The 17,977-nt window shown below is 44.1% G+C and overlaps 1 protein-coding gene across 2 annotated transcripts in view; it reads left to right on the forward strand.

The window, feature by feature from the left end:
- The first annotated feature begins 1,779 nt into the window (after window positions 1-1,779).
- LOC135910967 (uncharacterized) overlaps window positions 1,780-17,977 on the forward strand; it is a 33,346-nt gene continuing 17,148 nt past the window's right edge. Inside the window, exons 1-4 of one of the 2 annotated variants that reach the window (XM_065443041.2) lie at window positions 1,800-2,422; window positions 4,681-4,795; window positions 12,677-12,822; window positions 17,279-17,467. In XM_065443041.2, the coding sequence (XP_065299113.1) occupies window positions 1,998-2,422; window positions 4,681-4,795; window positions 12,677-12,822; window positions 17,279-17,420 (828 nt within the window). In that variant the 5' untranslated portion in view covers window positions 1,800-1,997 and the 3' untranslated portion in view covers window positions 17,421-17,467. Of the gene's footprint in view, window positions 2,423-4,680; window positions 4,796-12,676; window positions 12,823-17,278; window positions 17,468-17,977 lie in introns of those variants that run through there. The other variant, XM_065443042.2, reaches the window with a different exon arrangement.

Raw genomic sequence — 17,977 nt, forward strand, 5'->3', positions numbered from 1 at the left:
TACTAATAATTCTCCTCTGCTATTCCTAGAGCCTATGCCATATTCCCCCACTGACTTGTCTCCGGCCTGCTTCTTGCCTACCCTGGCATTGAAGTCGCCATCAGTATAGTGTATTTTGTTTTGACTTTACCCATCGCCGTTTCTACGTCTTCATAAAAGCTTTCGACTTCCTGGTCATCATGACTGCATGTAGGAGCATAGACTTGTACCACCTTCAATTTGTACCTCTTATTAAGTTTCACAACAAGACCTGCCACCCTCTCGTTAATGCTATAGAATTCCTGTATGTTACCAGCTATTTCCTTATTAATCAGGAATCCGACTCCTAGTTCTCGTCTCTCCGCAAGTCCCGGTAACATAATACATGCCCGCTTTTTAGCACTGTATATGCTTCTTTTGTCCTCCTAACCTCACTGAGCCCTATTATATCCCATTTACTACCCTCTAATTCCTCCAATAACACTGCTAGACTCGCCTCACCAGATAGCGTTCTAACGTTAAAAGTTGCCAGGTTCAGATTCCAATGGCGGCCTGTCCGCTACTATACCTCAAACTCCAGCGCAAGACGCCCCCACCGCGCCTGAGTACGTTTGGTCACTGTTCAGGAAATGTTCATGTGTGAGAGCAAAAACTATCACCAGCAATGGCTCGTGCCACTGCTCGAGCATTCGTCGTCGTCTTCTTCCACAGCTGGCTCCGTTGCCGCTCATCATGCCAGCGCTCCCTGGCGTACTCTGCGAAGGCGCTGACGGCGCTGGCCCAATGACTGGCCCACTGCCAGTGGGTGCGGCGATTTCGGTCTCAAGTTCTTTGCCTCAGTATATCGCGAAATGAAAACACGAATGTGTATAACGGATGTGTAACGAAGGTATAACACGGATGAACCCTTATGTACAAAAATTAATGTATGTCCGTACACTCTAAAAACAGTTGCACCCTTTGGGGTGTTTTTTTTTTTGTCCCACAACAATAATCGTCATCTGTCTTGCCCGCGTTTCCTTTCTTTAACGCTGCGAGCCCGGTACTTCCCAGTCACGAACGGCATGCGCGTTATCAGTGTGACGCAGCATTCTCGACAGGAAAGTAGCGAGCGCCGAGTTTTCAAGAAAGGAAACGCAAGCAACGCAGATGACGATTATTGTTGTGGGACAAATATACACCCCAAAGGGTGCAAACAGTTTTTAGAGTGTAGCTTTCGTTACGGTAACCACAGATTAAGACAATAAGTGTGTTCGTGCCTTTGTTCAAAATTCTGTGTCAAATCCTTGTCGTGTGCTACAAGCTCTGCCGGTCATTCACCTTCACAGAGTGGAATGTCTCATGATTTTTGTTTTTCAGTACATCCCTTGTACGTTTTTATTATGTATAATCTATTCTTTGGGCACAGATACACTCTTAAAACGGTTGCACGGTGTATATTTGTCCCACAACAATAATCGTCATCTGCCTTGCTTGCGTTTCCTTTCCTGAAAACTCGGCGCTCGCTACTTTCCTGTCGAGAATGCTGCGTCACACTGATAAGGCGCATGCCGTGCGTGATGACGATTATTGTTGTGGGACAAGATACGCCCCAAAGGGTGTAAATTTTTCTAAGAGTGTACTGCAATTTTTTTAAACGTACAAAAACAAAATAATGATATATCACTAACAGAGCATGCCCGATTTGTATCACATTTTACAATATTCTCATATATCCGACAAAGCTTCTGCTAGCCATGGGTCCTTAATTACCAATGGCACCGTTGTCGATGGTAAAGACACCGCAAGGTGAAAGCATAAAAGCTCAAGAACAATTTTTCCTGCGGAGTATGGGCCGAAAGAAATAGTAATGAGGCAACCTTGGCACAACAGCATAACGGCAATGGCGCCGTCCTTGTAGTCGGAGAAATTATGTAGCCGGCTTGTCTCCACGGTCGCAGACATAGTTGTGCGACCAGTACAGCAAAATTATGCCCCGTCAGCTTCTAGTCAACGTAGAAATTCATTTCTAGTCGATCATGGAAGAATCGAAAAGCCAAACCGGAATGCTCGAGCCGGGATGTGTCGAGTTGGCCCTCGCGTCGAGCGGCGATACGTTCCTCGTTACTCGAGGTTCGGTCGTGGCTGTTCACACGCTATCGCTCAGACTGGACGATGCGCTTCGATTGGGCGAAAACACTGCCGACACCGTCGCATGTTCAGCGACTGGGACCAGCCCCGATTCAGTCGTCAGGGCACAGATTTCGGCCGCAGTGGACGAGCGGCTGTTCTGGAGTATGATTGTAGAACTTTCTAGATCTCAAAATTATCGTACTCTTTGCCTTAACAAATTTCGGAGCGAATGCCAAAAGTGCCGTTGGACGAAACGTTTAAGAAGTTACCCGGTGACTGTGAGTGTTGTTGTGCTGCTTGTACCGTGGAACCCTGTGATGGACATGTCTTGGTGGGTACTTTTTGTATAACCCAAGGAGCGCTGTTTAATAGATTTCGTTTCATAACGTTTCGTTTCTCTAGCTTACATTTAATTTAGGCTAGTGATGCATGTAGAGTAGTTGATGCATGTAAAGGGGATAAACCTAAAAGCGGGCAATGCAATCTGTGTTGGAGATCATTTTCTTAACAAACTTTCTTCGGTGACCTTGTTACAGTGCGATCTAACCAGTGATTATCTTAGATTAATCAGAAACTCGCAATGTACATTGCCTCAAATATTGCACTAGGTATGGTAAGATCAGCAGCATTCCATAGTCTTTTTTTTTTTTCCCCTTTCTCCAACTAGAGCCGACGAAACCAGCCGTCCGATTTCCTTCTCAACTTACTTTTTTCGTTGCCAATTTTTTTCGAGGCTGATAAATATCTACTTAGTACTGGTTGTTAATATGTTGATGAATAAGGGTGGCACTGAATCAGTACAATTATTGCTGATTTGCCAGCATATTGTTCGGAAAGCTTCACAACATTTATCGCTCAGAAGATTAAGGATACATACAAAGTTGAAGCAATGGTGCATGGCATACCGTATATTTGCAGTTCATGTCACAGCCAGGAAGTCTATAAAAAGATAGTAGATGGAAGAAATGATTGGTGGGTATCAGAGTAGGCATCATACTTGTAAACATGATAGCTGAAGTAGATGATACACTAAAATAACTTGTAGCTGGGCTAGTTGGTAACCCATCTTCATAACTGCGTAATAGCACAAGAAAACACACACATACAGGCATGTTCTGAACTCTCTGTCTCCCACACGTACACAAAACAGCCATTAAAGGCCTCACTTTTCACATGAGGACGTGAGAAATGGGGTTTCTTTCTTGGGTGTTTGTCTGTGTGTGTGTTTTCCTGTGCTCTTAAGCTGTCACCAAAATTTTAAAAATTCTGGCCGAACCAATTTCACAATGACTGCTGGAGTTAATGTGATTAGCATTTAGCGACACATTGCATTGCTGAAGACATTTTTTTTACAATCTATTGTTGGGAAAGTAGGCTAAGAATGCTAATCGCATTATTACACCCACATGCCACAGCACTGCCGTGGGCCACAGAGCCTATGCCTTTGGATCCCACAAAGAAACTTTCACTAAATGCAGCCTCCTAACTGCAGCCAGGTTTGTTCTCACTGGCACTGTAGAATTGGGGTTCAGCATATCTAATTGATTGAACTACAGCGTGATTGTACAGGCGTCTTTTTCAGGTTTCATTCTCAGCAAAAAAGTGTGCGTTCTCACTTTTATCTGTCAGACATGTAAATGGGCACCTGTGAAGTGTACTTGCAGCAAGTCGATAAATACTAGAAATAAAAGAATTATAGAGATACTAAAGTGGGGTAAGAATTCTATCACATTAATGATGCAGTGTGTTTGTGTCTGTATTTTCAGCAATCCAGTAGCCATATTCAAAGTATAGTTTGTTGTCAAGGCATGGCAATGGTTTAACTGCAAGGGCAGCAAAGAAAATTTTTTTTTACAGATAACAAGCAGCACAAAAACCACTTCAAATCCCCGCTTAAGTACATAAGATGTGCACTTGTCTTCCTGACCAAGGAACATTAGTCTAAATTCCTAGAAAAGCATATGCATACCTTCATGAAAGGTTCCTGGTTTGGTTAAACTTACCAGTACATGCGTGTATATATATCAAGACAGACGGCGAGGGCCGGACTTGATAGCCAACCATGGTTGTCTTGGAGACACAAGAAGACCTGCATGCAGTCTTTAGCCACGCCTGGTCTAGGTCAAGCACTTTGTTTGTTTGTTTGTTTGTTTGTTTGTTTGTTTGTTTGTTTGTTTTGAGCCCTTTAGTACCATCATAAAATGGCCACTTATTTTCACTAATCCACATCTGTTCACTCAGTTCAATGCATAATGGTTTTTGGCAGCCGACGGTTCAACACATGCTGCAGGTATATTTGGCTGTGTAACATGTTACACAGCGTGCTAAGAGTATTACATTCATTATGCAACAATCTGTGAGATTGTCATTGACAGCAGTTAGCGGGATGTCTTCGGTTGCCTCATTTCCACAGTTACCGAAATACGGAGGAGTGCCTTATATCTCGTAATTATTATGGCTCTCTGAAGGAAAGCATTAGTGCTCCCATGGCTGTTCTACATTGACCATCTTCCTAAATAATTAGAATGAGACAAGGTCTCAGGTTTCATTGATTATTTTTAGCTGGTCATTTGTGTGTTGTCTTTTCAGGGAAGCCAAGATCATCCATCTAGTGGTACAACAGCTTGAACTAGAAAACACAATGGCTTGGTTGTCAACCCTTGGTGGAGCTTTCTCTGCACTCGGTGATTACTGCTCCCGATTTGTAAGTTTTGTTTTGCTTGTAACTGTACATTTTATTGCAGGCACGGTGACCTTTACAAGAGTAACTCAGCAAACTCGCCTGCCTTTTTCAAACCGGCAAGTGTCTTGTGGTCTGCATTTCAGTCATGCAAATGAATATGTACATTCTTTTAATCTGGGTATGAGAGAGTCGGGAAAAGCTATTTGTTGTGCCTAGAAAGGATTCAACACGGCTTTTACGTGCCGTTGTACCTTGATATAGCTGACATAGAGAGAATGAAGCAAATCTAATATGTGCGTTGCTAATACTGAAATGTAACTGATATGTACTTATAGCAGGTATTGGATATAGTGAAGATACTTTCAGGCAGGATGTGACATCGTTAGTAATGAAGTTAAACCATACTTACCATTTTAGCGTGCATGCAATGTCCTAGCAAGATGACAGAAAAACGCAGCGCTCTCAACTGTAGCATTAAGCTTTTGTCCTGCCCGCAAAAGTCAGTTCATTCTGATTGCATCAGTTGAAGTCCTAAAGGGCCCCTCACCAGGCCAAATAACAAATTTCTCTTATACACAAGAATTTTTCAAATTGGTTTATTAATAGCCGAGATAAAAATATTTCTGTGCCGCGAACCCATGATTTCAGGAGGCCACTGCCAAGAGAGACACTCTCTCCACTTGCCCTGTCTAGCGTCCACGAGCGAAATTCCTTCCTGCATTCTCCTATGCCGGAGCACGAGGATTGCGGGACGCATACGTCACGGGCCCCGCCTTCATTTTTTGTTTTCCTCCCTTTTTTTCTGCGTGGCGTGCTTCCACTGACAGTGTCGAGCGCAGGCTGTTGCATTTGTCTCGTCTCGCGCAGCACACGATTTTGTGCGCTATGCACAAGAACACATGACTGGCCGTATAAGTCAGTGCTACACGAACACTGAGGCAGACGCAAGCCGATCACGGAGCATGATCGCGCTGGAACACGGTACAAAATGACAGTTACGTTGTCAGCATGTGCAACTACATGATGTGGAAACAAGCAGAAAGCAAACTAAAAGAAAAACACGCATACATTCGGTTCGTGTGTTTTATTTTTTTATCTAAACTTTAATTAATCTATTGAAGCAACAGGCTACACTAATAACAGATGTTGCCTTGACTAATTCTTGAAATTACCTGCCACTATGAGCAATGTCACAGCGCCGCCATGTACGTGGGAGCACTTGTGTGATCTGTATCGACGCTCTGGTTGGGAGCGCGGCACCTGCCAGGAGAAGCGCAAACGGCGTTCGGTTTAAAATTTAGGCCTTTCTGCGGCGCTTAACAATGTAATACTGAGCAGACACAATCGTTAGCATGCATTGTATGCACGGCGCTTGTAAGCTCAAAGTGGCCAGACCTGGTGAGGGGCCCCTTAAGAACAGTAGTGGTCTGTGATGCATTCCACTTCTCAGCATAGCAAATGCCCCCTGGAAACTGCCCTTCCTTCAACTGGGATCACTTCTGTTCTGACCACAGCATCATAGTAAGCAGGGGTAAATTGAAGCAGTGCAACGGAGTGAATACAGAAATTGTACATAACAGGACTACTTTCGTTCCATCATGCTGCTTCACTTTACCTTCAACGTGAACCAACTTGCCCAAATCACGTTGTACCAGTGTGTGTCCCAGCAGCTGTTGTTTTGACGTTGTCTTGAGGGACCATGACAAGGTTGTCCAACTATTCTCAGTTTAGTTTTAACTGACAGTAAGGTGACCAGTATGGTTAAACAAACAAAAAACTGGGCTGTACACATTTTAACGCGAGGTCTTAATTCCGGTCACTAACCGTGACCGGAATTTCGTAGTGGCTTGTGTGACATACATAAGTGCGGGGCTACTGCGGGGTTGAGTGCAGAAAAACATGGTGACGTTGCAATACACAAAAGCATGGCCTTCAGCATAGGCTCTTGTTACTCTGAGAGAGCCATCATTGGGGGTCATCCCTTGGTCTTCCGTCTCTGCCTGTGCAGTGCAGGGTCAACCGTCATTCTCTTTTCCAGAAACTACCATCGCCCAGATATTCATAGTGCACTTTTCCTTTTTCCAAATCATACTTCCAGCCATCCTTTTCAATTGTTATAGTTTACGGCGACTTCATGGATCAACAAAATCTTTTGATCAGTCCTTCTTACCAAACAATATTAAAAGAAGGAATCGACTGCCCGAGTCTGTTGTCAATGAGCAAAGCCCCACAAAGTCCAAAGACATCGTTACAGCCCATTTCATTCCATAACTGTTGCGTACAAGCCTGCTCCTTGCTTTGCAGCTTGTTTTATGCACCAATATTTTTTTTATCCATTGCTATATACAGTGGAATCTTGATAATCGAAAATCAGTTAAACAAAACTGGCTCTTAAATGGAATGCCATCCTCATGGTTGGTTTGTTTTGTATTCATGCAATTGTATTCAGCCTTGTCTCTCAGTAAATGGAACTCCTGATAAACGGAACCAATTTCCCTGGTCCCTTTAGGTTCCGTTTAAGGAGAGTCCACTGTAGTATATTCGATACAATGTTATGGTACATTGTGGTATAGTATTGTAGTTTATTATGGCATACAGTCGACTTCCTTTAACTTTACCCTGACAGGACCAATGAAACTGGTCGAATTATCCGGTGGGTCGAATGAAACAAAAGACAAAAAAGAAAAAAAACACCGGAACACGCCGTTAATTCACTTGGCAGTAGTACTCCTTAAAATTAGCTTCGCCACAATACAGCTATGTTATGCGGTAAAGCATACCAAGCAGGGGAAAGGTGCCACTGTTACAGGACGTATCACGTGTTCCTTAATTTACACATGCACCATCTCTAGTCACAGTACGAGCAGTGTGACGCCTAATAACTTTGCTGGCAGGCCTTCCAAGTTTTGGATAGACCCCTGTTCTTTTGTTCGCCTTAAGCGTGCCTTCGACTTTCGGAGTTTTTCATCTTACTGCCTTCGTTTTCACTAGCTTTCTCAAGACACAGATGGCTTTTCTTCACTCCTCAGTGCACAGCGCTTGTGCGCACGTATAATTAAGGAGTGCATACCAGGCCCCGTTGGCAGTCTCAAACGAGGGCTCGAGTTGGCACAGAAACATCAGAAGCAGCTCTGAATGGCTGCCAGCATGCGCCTAGGTGCTCTCACTGTGGCACATGCACGCGTGTGCAATTAAGGAACGAACGCATTCTGTGTCCCGTGACACGTTTCGATGTGCTTTATCACATAACACGCTGTATTGCGGCATAGCTTACCAGTCAAGTTCGAATTATCCAGTGGGGGCTATCTTGAGATCGGAATAACGAAAGTTTGGGCCCATAAAATTGTATGGACACCTATCGGGACCCTCAATAGGGGTCAGATTCCCCGAAAAGCCTAATTGGAGTCAAAATAATGGAAGTCCACTTTATTATATTTTTGTAGTATTATGTGCAATACTATGCACATTGCAATGGGTCTTGAAGGGTAAATAAGTTATTATTATGAGGGTCTGGACACTACCCATTGTCCACACGAAACGCACTTCATTCTGTCGCTCAATACTGTTGCCAGATCGCTGTATGATTTAACTGCGATATAAAATAATTGCAGATACAAATTTCCTATTGGACCAAAAGAACTTTAGAGGTCCCTGAAATGGTTTGTCAAATTTTGTGAATGCATGGGGTACAGCTACTATAAAACATCCACATCACAGTTTCAGTGAAGCGTCTCATATTGAGAGAGCTACGTATGATTACAAGTTACCCTCCTCCCTAAACATGCCTTTCCTCCTCAACTTGTTCTCCAAGCCATTGGGGCTAAGCTCCATTTTCACTGGCGCCATGATGGGACATTGCAACATCTGCTTCCAGTTGCCTTGAAGCCAGCGCATGAGGCTTCTCCAACCTCTCTGCTAGCCGCTTGGCTGTCAATCTCCAGCAAGAGCTATTTAAACAGCATGCATTGTGAGCGTTCTGCCACAGCACCGAGCGTGTCTGACATTCCGATAAATGCAGGCGAGCTGGGTGTTTTGACGGTTGGGTGGAGGTGTAAACTTGAGCAGCCTGCATAGTGCAGCCACTTAGTGGCACAGAGCTCAACCAACCAAGCAGAGAACTAATATTGCTGTAACAACCAAGTGGAAAGCACTTTAAACATTTATAAAACTGATGTGTTCACCATTATGCTGTGGCCAAAACTTTACGCCTGTAGCAAAGTAGAATACACTTGGTTACTGCTATATTAGCTCTGTGTTCGTCAGGTTGAGCTCTGCACCACTAGGTGGATGCACCCTGCAGGCCACTTAAGTTTGTGCAATCACCCATCTGGCAAAACGCCCAGTCCACCTGCATTTACTGGAATACCAGACATGCTAAAGCTCTCTCTTGGGGTAGTAATTCCCCCACGTAAAGCGATGGCTGCGAATGCATAGATCCTGGCACTGATCAAGTATCGACAGCCTGATGTGCTGCAGCCACTCTGCTTGCCTGTTGCCTTGCAGACGGACACAATGTCGCAACTTGACATCTTGCCAATTACTAGATTTGGAGCCGGCAATGAAACAAGGGCAAGTCATAGTCCTCGCAGAAAGAAACCTCGAGACCAACACTGACTGTGCAACTTGTGTCAGCGCGGAGCATGTTGTAACACAAGCAGAGGACACTTTCTGTGTGCCAGAAGTGCTTCAGTGTACGGACAAATCGTCATTGTGTATTCTCTTTCTGTTACTTCTTTACAGAAAGAAGCTGACCATAAGGTTGAAAAATTATTGACGACACAACGTGGTCACATTCAGATAGCTTTCCGGGTAGATGTCACGCGTTCCCACTACATAGATGATAAAAAACTCCGTGAGTGGTGTAGGCTGCAATCGATAGCAATGCACATCTTTAAAATCTTATAATAAATTACACGCTTTATGCAAAACGCTTAAATGTGTCACTTAATGATCATAAGGACTTACCCTAATGACTCAGTACCCTTCTACAACATCGTCAAAATTAATTCAGGGCGCTTTCGAATTTTGCTGCCTTTCTGTGGGAAGCTTACAGTCTAAAATGCAATGCACATTTGAGACTAAATTTCTTGATACCTGAGCTCTCATTATTGTTTTCTTTGTCTTCATGTTTTGCTGGCACTGTTCATCTGCTACCTGAGTCACATGTTAAAACAAGTACAATGCCTTTCAAGGAATATATTCTCAAGGGATTGTTAAAAAGGGCCTCATATGACGAATATAATGAGAATGCAATGTTTAATTTCTCCCTCAACTCATGTGTTCCCCTCGGCTGGGGCAGAACCTATAGCAGTGCCTCGCTCCTTTCTTTCATTCTCTTCTTCCCGCTGTACACACGAGGTAGCGTTTTGAGGTGGTCCACTGATAAAGCTGCTCATGAGCGACAAAAGAGCCGGGGCAGTGCAGGCAAGAGGCATCGGACTGCTGTGACTTCCCCATTTCATAGAAAATCTGGAAGGGCCTGCATTCCTGCTTGAACTCGTGCGTGCAGTTTATTTGTGAGCAAAAGTCACTGCTAAGTGGTTGGCGTCCATGGCAGCTGCCACCTGACATCAACTGGCAGTTCGACAAATGATGTTGTAGGGCCCTTTCTTTGAAAAGTATGGGAGACTATCTTGACGTCCCTCCGTCTGAGCTCTGTATGCTAAGTACAACTACAAAACTTGCCCAAGACATTCACAGCTCCATGCTCTAACCACAGATTGTGTTTACTCACCCTAGTCATGAGCGAGCTGAGAGCCCCTTTGAAGGGCGGCTCACCATGTTTGGGGATTGCAAGCAGGTAAGCGTGCTTTGTAGATTACACACTGATGATTGTGTCTGCAAAGTATGGAACCATTGCATGGTAGTACAAGAGCGGAAATTTCAAACGAACGTCTATGCACCCTTCCTCTCAAAAGAGCCCCGATACTTGTTGAAGAATCAGAGTTGCGGCGCACAAAAACGCATCAGCGTCAGATGCACTGTCTGCAGCTTCACCAATTATGGCACGTGACATTAGTAAATCATCCAACTCAGAATGTGCAAAACTGCCACTGAAAGTGTGCAGAGCAGCAAAAAAAAGGAAAAGAAGAAGAAAGAAAATGAAGTGGGGGATCATGTGACATAAAGCATTTACTGGCCATGTTTGCCGTGATCATGGCTGTTTTGCTAAATTAGGTAACATAGAGAAGGAAAAGTGATAGCCTGAAAAGTGCTTGCCTGAACATGTATGTGGCCATTTCTCCAGTGTAGCATTGCTTTGCTTCAGTGTATGGAATTTTGCTGACCTTCGGTTGAGACACGTATAAGAGAGCACTCCTCACTAGTGTCTCATTCGTATTCAGTTTGAACCAGAACCAACCAGCCCAGCTTGTTACTCCTCCTATTTGCACAGGTGTAGTATTTAGTAGCCTACATTGCTTGATGAGTAGTTTTGGTACAGCACTTGCCTCGTTGCTCCAAAATTAACTGGGACTATACGGTTCCTTTAGCCATAGTATACCAAGAAAGCTAATTTCTTATTAGAGGAAAGAAGTGGCAGTGCCATCAGTGTTCCATCAGTGCCATCAGTGTACCATCAGTTTCATCAGTGTTCAGTTCCAGTGTTGCTGGAGGATTAAATGCATGCCGTGGAAGCAACGGGACGTGACACTTCTTACTCTGTGCTGGCAACGGATGATGGCAACTGTCGTCACTCAGGAAATGTACTTTCGTGCTGGCCTGATACAAGCAAGGCGCTGCGCTTGGATTTTCGTATCAAACATGCTACCACATGCCGCAATCTGTGTAGTAGACTTGAGCGTGAACAAACCCAGATCAGCCAGTAAGAGCATAAAATTTATTTCTATGTGCTTGAGTGATGAGAAATAGGAAGTGTGTTCAGAAAATGTAACGCCACATTGGATGCCACGAGCCAGCACGGCTGAACTGAAAGCAGTCAGGAAAAAAATTAAAAGTGACTGAAGATGAAAAGTTCAAATGCATTTTCAACATTCCTTTATTATATAGTGACAAGGAGTTGAAGTACAATTGTATGAGAGTTGGCCTAGGCATATTTCATAAAAACATGCAGTGAGCAATGTGTCAGCTTTTCTCTGTAACCTTCTATCAGAATGAATATGAATTTTTGAGCTGCCATCTTTAAACGTGCCCTTATGACACTGCATCTCAAGTGGCTTGTGGATAACCCCACTATGTGCTCGTTGCCTAAATAAAGACATTGGTTGAGAGTGTAGTGCTCTGTCCTGTCACCTCCTTCTTTTATTCTGAATTTCTTTTGCTACTTCATGTATGTTCACCAACTAGACCAGCAAAGCATTCTGCTAGACTATGGCATAAGGGTCAGCAATGCATGCCTGCCAACTCTCCAGAGTTTTCTATAAGGTGTATGAATTCAGGCTTGTTTTACAGAAGTTATGTGAAATTTTACAAAATAAATTTTCTCTCAGAAAAAGTCTCGCTCGTCAGTCCCCGAGCCTTTTGTTTAAGGTTGGAAGTTTCACGTTTGGTGAAAGCATGCAAGAACGGTACTTCTTTCATGCAAGTAAATAGAGACAAGTTCCTGAAGCTGGCAGAATTAAGAACAATAAGTCACTGAAAAAAAATCACTATGGTCTGAAAATAAAGTGTTGTGTGTCACTATTTGCCGTTCCAAGTTTTCTCTTGCTTGTGTGCTGCGTCCAGAGGTAGATCATCATTAATAGAGTGCGTATGTATCCCTCAAAAGGCATGTACTCATGGCAAGCTTTTAAAAAATGCATGATATTGCCTCCTTTGTGTCCTGTTTGTGGATTTCACAAATTCTAAAGTTCACTGGTTGGCAATGGCATTTCTATATTTTGAAGTTTGAACGAATGAATTTTGTATTGGTACTGCGTTCCATTGACTGCAACATTGGTGCAGGCGGAGGCGGCGGGGCTGGTGTCGGTGAAGCAGCTGAAGCTGGCTCTGCGCTTTGGTGACCCGGTGACCGTGTGCCGGTGTCACATCTACTTGGCAATGAGTTTGCTGCAGAGGGGCTACTTCCGCTCATGCCGCAGGATACTCAGGTGAGGCTTGGGATAACCCATCATAGAAGGGTTGACGGGATGAAGCAGCTTAGCTGTGCAATCACACCTAGGGCGGTATTTTCGGGCCATCACCTTCAGCGACGCGATCCCTTCTACGAAATTTAATGTGACTCGGCACGAGCTTTCGATCTTCACACAGTGCGAGGAACACTGTTGACTGTACGCTTCAACATGTCTGGTACGACTGTGTACTCCTCTTCTGTGGCATTGCTTACTATTGCTTTTTTTCTCAAGCTGTTTGCTGCACGTTGCCAGTGAAGCTTCTGTAGAAATTCCTATTATGCTCCAGGTTCAGTTGACTGTCTTTCGTTAATAGCTGTTCCTAAAATTTCACCCTTACGTCATGCTGCCTTTCTTGTCATATCATATTGCTTCCTTCTGTAGCAGCAGTGCAGTAGTTGCGGCCTCTGTATTTGTCATTGTGGTAGTAGACACCTTCAGGCTTGATCTGTGCAGGTAGGCATTCATGATGCCCTACATCTGTGGCGCCTGCTGACATAGCCAGAATAGACGTGGTTTTTGTTTGAGTCCACTGCCTCTTTGTCCGTACTGCACTTCTTCCAAGACCCCATAACTTACTGACCCTGAACTTCTTTTTTTCTTTGCGTAATGTGACCCACCTTCTTTTTAGTTGCACCACATCGCTGAAACTATGAATCATTGTGCTATACAAAGTATGTGCTTGCCCTCGCTTTGGATGCCGGCTGCGACTCTTGCTCAACTTGATAACCAGCCACTGTCACAATTATTCTGGGCTCTCAGCAGGACTGTAAACCCTGTTTTGGAGCTATCTGCCCTTACACCACTCCTTAAGAAGCATGGGTCTGGAATCCAACCTTTGTGTAGTCATGCTCAATGTCTGCTTTGTCTGTTGCCTTGGTACATTTGTCACTGCCGTATTTACTTGCAAAATGATTGCACTTGCGTAATGATCGCACCCATGAATGTTGTCCTCAAAATTTGCTTTTTTTTCTTTCCCACGTAATGATCGCACCCTGATCGCAGCAATAAGTCGTCTGCCAAGTCTAGGTAATGGTGTTGGCGTTTACCATCTGTGGAATGCTGTCGAATGCTACGCAAACGACTCAAGACATAACAAGTGGTCTGCACCCACCAAACAGATTCTTAAGCAAATGCACCATTTCATTCCTTTCATCACTTCCATGGAAAAAAAAAAGCTACAACGAAACTTGCCTTGGCTTTGTTATTTGTAGGCTTTATAACGGTTGTGGTCAAAACAACAACAAAAAAGGCACCTTTCGATTCGTCTCGTCTGCACTCGTGGGCACAAAAAAAATTGCGAGCAGCAACGATAGTAGCCACGTTTACACTATTGTACCCTATTCATACGGCGACACTTGTAACATAGCTAAGATATTCGCCCACTCTTAGCGGAAACATGCCGTATTAGGATAGTAGTGAAGACAAACGCCTCAATTTTTGCAGCATGCCTCACATGTGTTTCTATGTCACTGGCAGATAAGTGCGCCTATCTCTGTTTCTGTCCCCTCAAAGTGGACATAGCTACATTATTGCCGCAAACTTGCTGATATTAACAATATTATTCATTACTGATATGGAAGAAACAGTTTCAATGCACGTAATGTACTCACGAGAAGAAAAAAAATTGCGTTTGCCTTGCTCTGCTGGTCGCCATTTCTGCCTTGGTGTCCCGCACTGTTATAGTGGCAGCCGCCTGTTTGTTGATCTGTTGTCATCCCACAGCAAACACAGGATGAAAATTTTTTTTTCTTTTCCCGGAAAATTTAACCTGCATAATGATCGCACCGCTGAATTTGCGTAAATTTTTTTGACAAGAAAGTACAATCATTATGCAAGTAAATACGGTAATTATGCTGCTCATTTAACGGTGATCGCCGTTCTGCCAGTCACAGACCAATTTTCATGTTAGTGCCCTCCTTCGAATGTTGCATTGGTTAGTCTCTCTGTCATCTCAAATTGACACCGAGCATAAAAAAATTCTTGTCTCAACGCAGTGTTTGAACTCCCTTGTTTTTGGTTTTGAGACAGGTGTTCTAACCGCTTCAGTTTCATCAAAATCACAAAATAGCAGGAGCTTGTAATACAGCTCATTGCACATGCAACAAGGTACTTAAATGTGTCACTTGGCACTTTCTTGATGGAGTACTTGTGGTCCGTTCTGCATGACAGTGGAAAGGCAGATGTGATAAAACACATCACTTTGTGCATGCTTTGTGAGGGTCAAGAGCATGAAAAAATTGCAAGCACTTGAGTGCTATGTGCGACAGCGAAAACATACCTTGCTATGTACATGCAGCCAAGTTCCTCCTGTGATTAAGACTAAATCAGAAACACTCATCCGACGTAACATCAGTGAATGAGCAGTTTCCATGGATCGTGATTTGGCATCAACAGAATGTAAATGACGAACTCATTTTGAAGTGCCACTATACAAGCAGAGGAAGCATGGGCTTGCCTCAGCTTTCACCGTTAGATTCTCTTCACTTCCAAAAGCAGAATGTGTCATAGGCACAGGCTTGTATTTTGCTTGCTTGCTGTTTCCCTACCTACAGCGCAAAGCAGCTTGGCTATTGATCTTTTCCATGAGAACTCTCTGGGCATTGGCATAATGCCCACTGGACTGTTGTCAACCTGCTCAAAAAGCACTGCAGAAGTGGCAGCACGAGTGCTTGTACTGGCACAGTGTACTTCACTGCTGTGTAGAGCGTGCGAGCGGCCTACTTCGGTGTGTGCAGGCAACAACTGCTGGGTTCAAAAGAGCGCACTCAGGAACATGTTCAGCCTAATAAATATTCAGAACTGTGTGGATTTCATTTTCCAAGTGGTGACATTGGTAAGCCCCTCCGTATACAGTTGCTGACCGATAATCTGGACATGTTTGGTAATTCGAACAGCTTAACGCCAATGGCCTCATAGACCTAATGTGTAAGGACGACCGATATTTCGGACAGCTGCTAGCTCAACATTCAGTTATCCGCACACTGTCCGTGGACTCTGGCGCCACTATCTCCTCTGGCAACCTCGACAAGACATCAAGTATGGCCTCAGAGATTGCGCGTTAGACGGTAATCCCTGAGGCCTTGCCTTGGTCCCATAGAGTTTCTCACTGCATTACGTAGAGGGAAATCTGGCGCTGCTGGACTGTGGTATGCATGGGAATGCCGGTATGTTGTGACTTCGGATTGTCATCGTTCTCGGGACACCTTGAAGACGCGCTTGGCAAGCACTGTTCTGTCTGTCAGAATGATTCATTTTCTACTAAAATGGCACGTAAAAAGCTGTTTTGGTTTTATTATTATGCAAAAACATGTTTTGTTTAACTAAAAGAACTTGTTATTGCGTGTACGATTATATGTTACGTAAAACGTATCAGCGGGCCGCTAAAGTTGGAGGACAGACGACAAGGTTCACGCTCACTTTGAAAGTTTGTCGTCTGTTCTTGCTTTTTTTCGCTTGGTCATGCATTGTAGGTGAGTAAAGATGTAATGTGCGTGAATGGAAACGCTTTATGAAGATTTTACTTTGAGAACGCATTATTTGTGTAGCCATATCCATGTTTTAGCAGAGCCTCTTACAACACCAGCCAACACGAGCCTCGCAGACACATATACCGTCATTCCCATGACGGCACGGTGCCCCCTTAAGAAACTCCCATAGACGGTGGCGCCAGATTTCCCTCTAGATGTTATAGTGAGAAACTCTATGCTTGGTCCCGACACTATGCCTCAGAGATTTTACTGCTAATGCCAATCAAGGAGGCTTTGCCTGAATCATAGCTTGCACCAACACTGCGATCGTCACATCCTATTCTGGCAACCCTGCGCATGGCCTGCACTCGTCATTCTGTTTGTCGAGTTTGCCTTTCGGTCAGCGTTCCGCTATTCTGTGCTTCTTTGTTTGGTTTGCGTTCAAAACAGCGCCCTGCTAGCTCCAAGAAATAAAGTGATCTTTTTTGGATACATTAGTTTTTTTTAGACATTCGATAGTTCAGACTTATTTACGTTCCTCTTAGAGTCAGAATTATTGCTCGTCAACTGTAACCAAACATGCGCTCGGCCAAGTGACATGCCAATTGGCATGACGAATTCTGCAAGCAATCAGCCCGTGCGCGATTCCAGTGTGCCGCAGCACAGTGACGCAGCGTCTCCATGCTACACATACACCTAGCAGAACATTAGCGCTTACCATCATTATCGCTCATTAAAAGCAACGTACAGAGATCTACATGTCTGTCAGGCCATGCATGCTCCCGGGCACCCTGTCTTCCACACAGTGACCACTGCCAGGTGTTGCCCTGAAACCCGTCGCTCACACGCAACAGTCAAGCAAGCAAGTGATCTCTCCCATTGAAAGAAATAAATGTTTCTAAGGTTGATCTCCTCTGCCTTTTCTGAAGTAAAACCTTTCCCCATTTCCCCTTTTATCAATGCAGGCGACAGTACCATTTTGCCACATCCAAGGAGGGTCTGCGGGATCTGAAACTGATGAAGATGTGCCAGTCTGTGTGGATCCGCATGCGCTACCTGAAATCACTGAAAGACAGGAAACCACAGCCCGAAACTGCTGCACCATAAATGGGCACGGGCACACGTCATGCAATAAATTATTTTATATTTTTGTTCATGCTGTTGCGCTGCTCGTGCAGCCTCGTCTGTCTTTATTTCTTTCTGAATGAGCCATTTATTGTGGTCTCTAAATTTGACAAGACACTCTATCAGTGCTGCCATGTCATCACATCTAGTCGTGTGGTTTGTACGTGTGCAGTGTCTTCTGAAAGATTTGCTTCACCAGATAGTTGTTAGTTACTATGTTTTAATTAGTATCAAGCTGCAGTACATAAGAATCATGTATTGTGTTTTCTCTCTAGCTTCATGCTACTGTCATGTGGGTGACAATCCTATCCCTTGTAAAGAACTCTGCACCTTGTGGAACTCTGCAGAAATGATTTGCCATATTTCATGGCACCATGCTTTCAGGCGGTCAGTTTATTCGCCTTCACTCTTTGATCTGCTAGCCTCCTCCTTAGCTGAGATGGTAGAGTGACTGCCCCAGAAAGTCATTGATCATGGATCCGACCCCCCAGACCACGCAAACCTTTCTTCAACTGTGAAGCTTTCTTTCTAAGAAACTC

The sequence above is a fragment of the Dermacentor albipictus genome, chromosome 2, assembly GCF_038994185.2.
Source record: "Dermacentor albipictus isolate Rhodes 1998 colony chromosome 2, USDA_Dalb.pri_finalv2, whole genome shotgun sequence".
NCBI lineage: Eukaryota > Metazoa > Arthropoda > Arachnida > Ixodida > Ixodidae > Dermacentor > Dermacentor albipictus.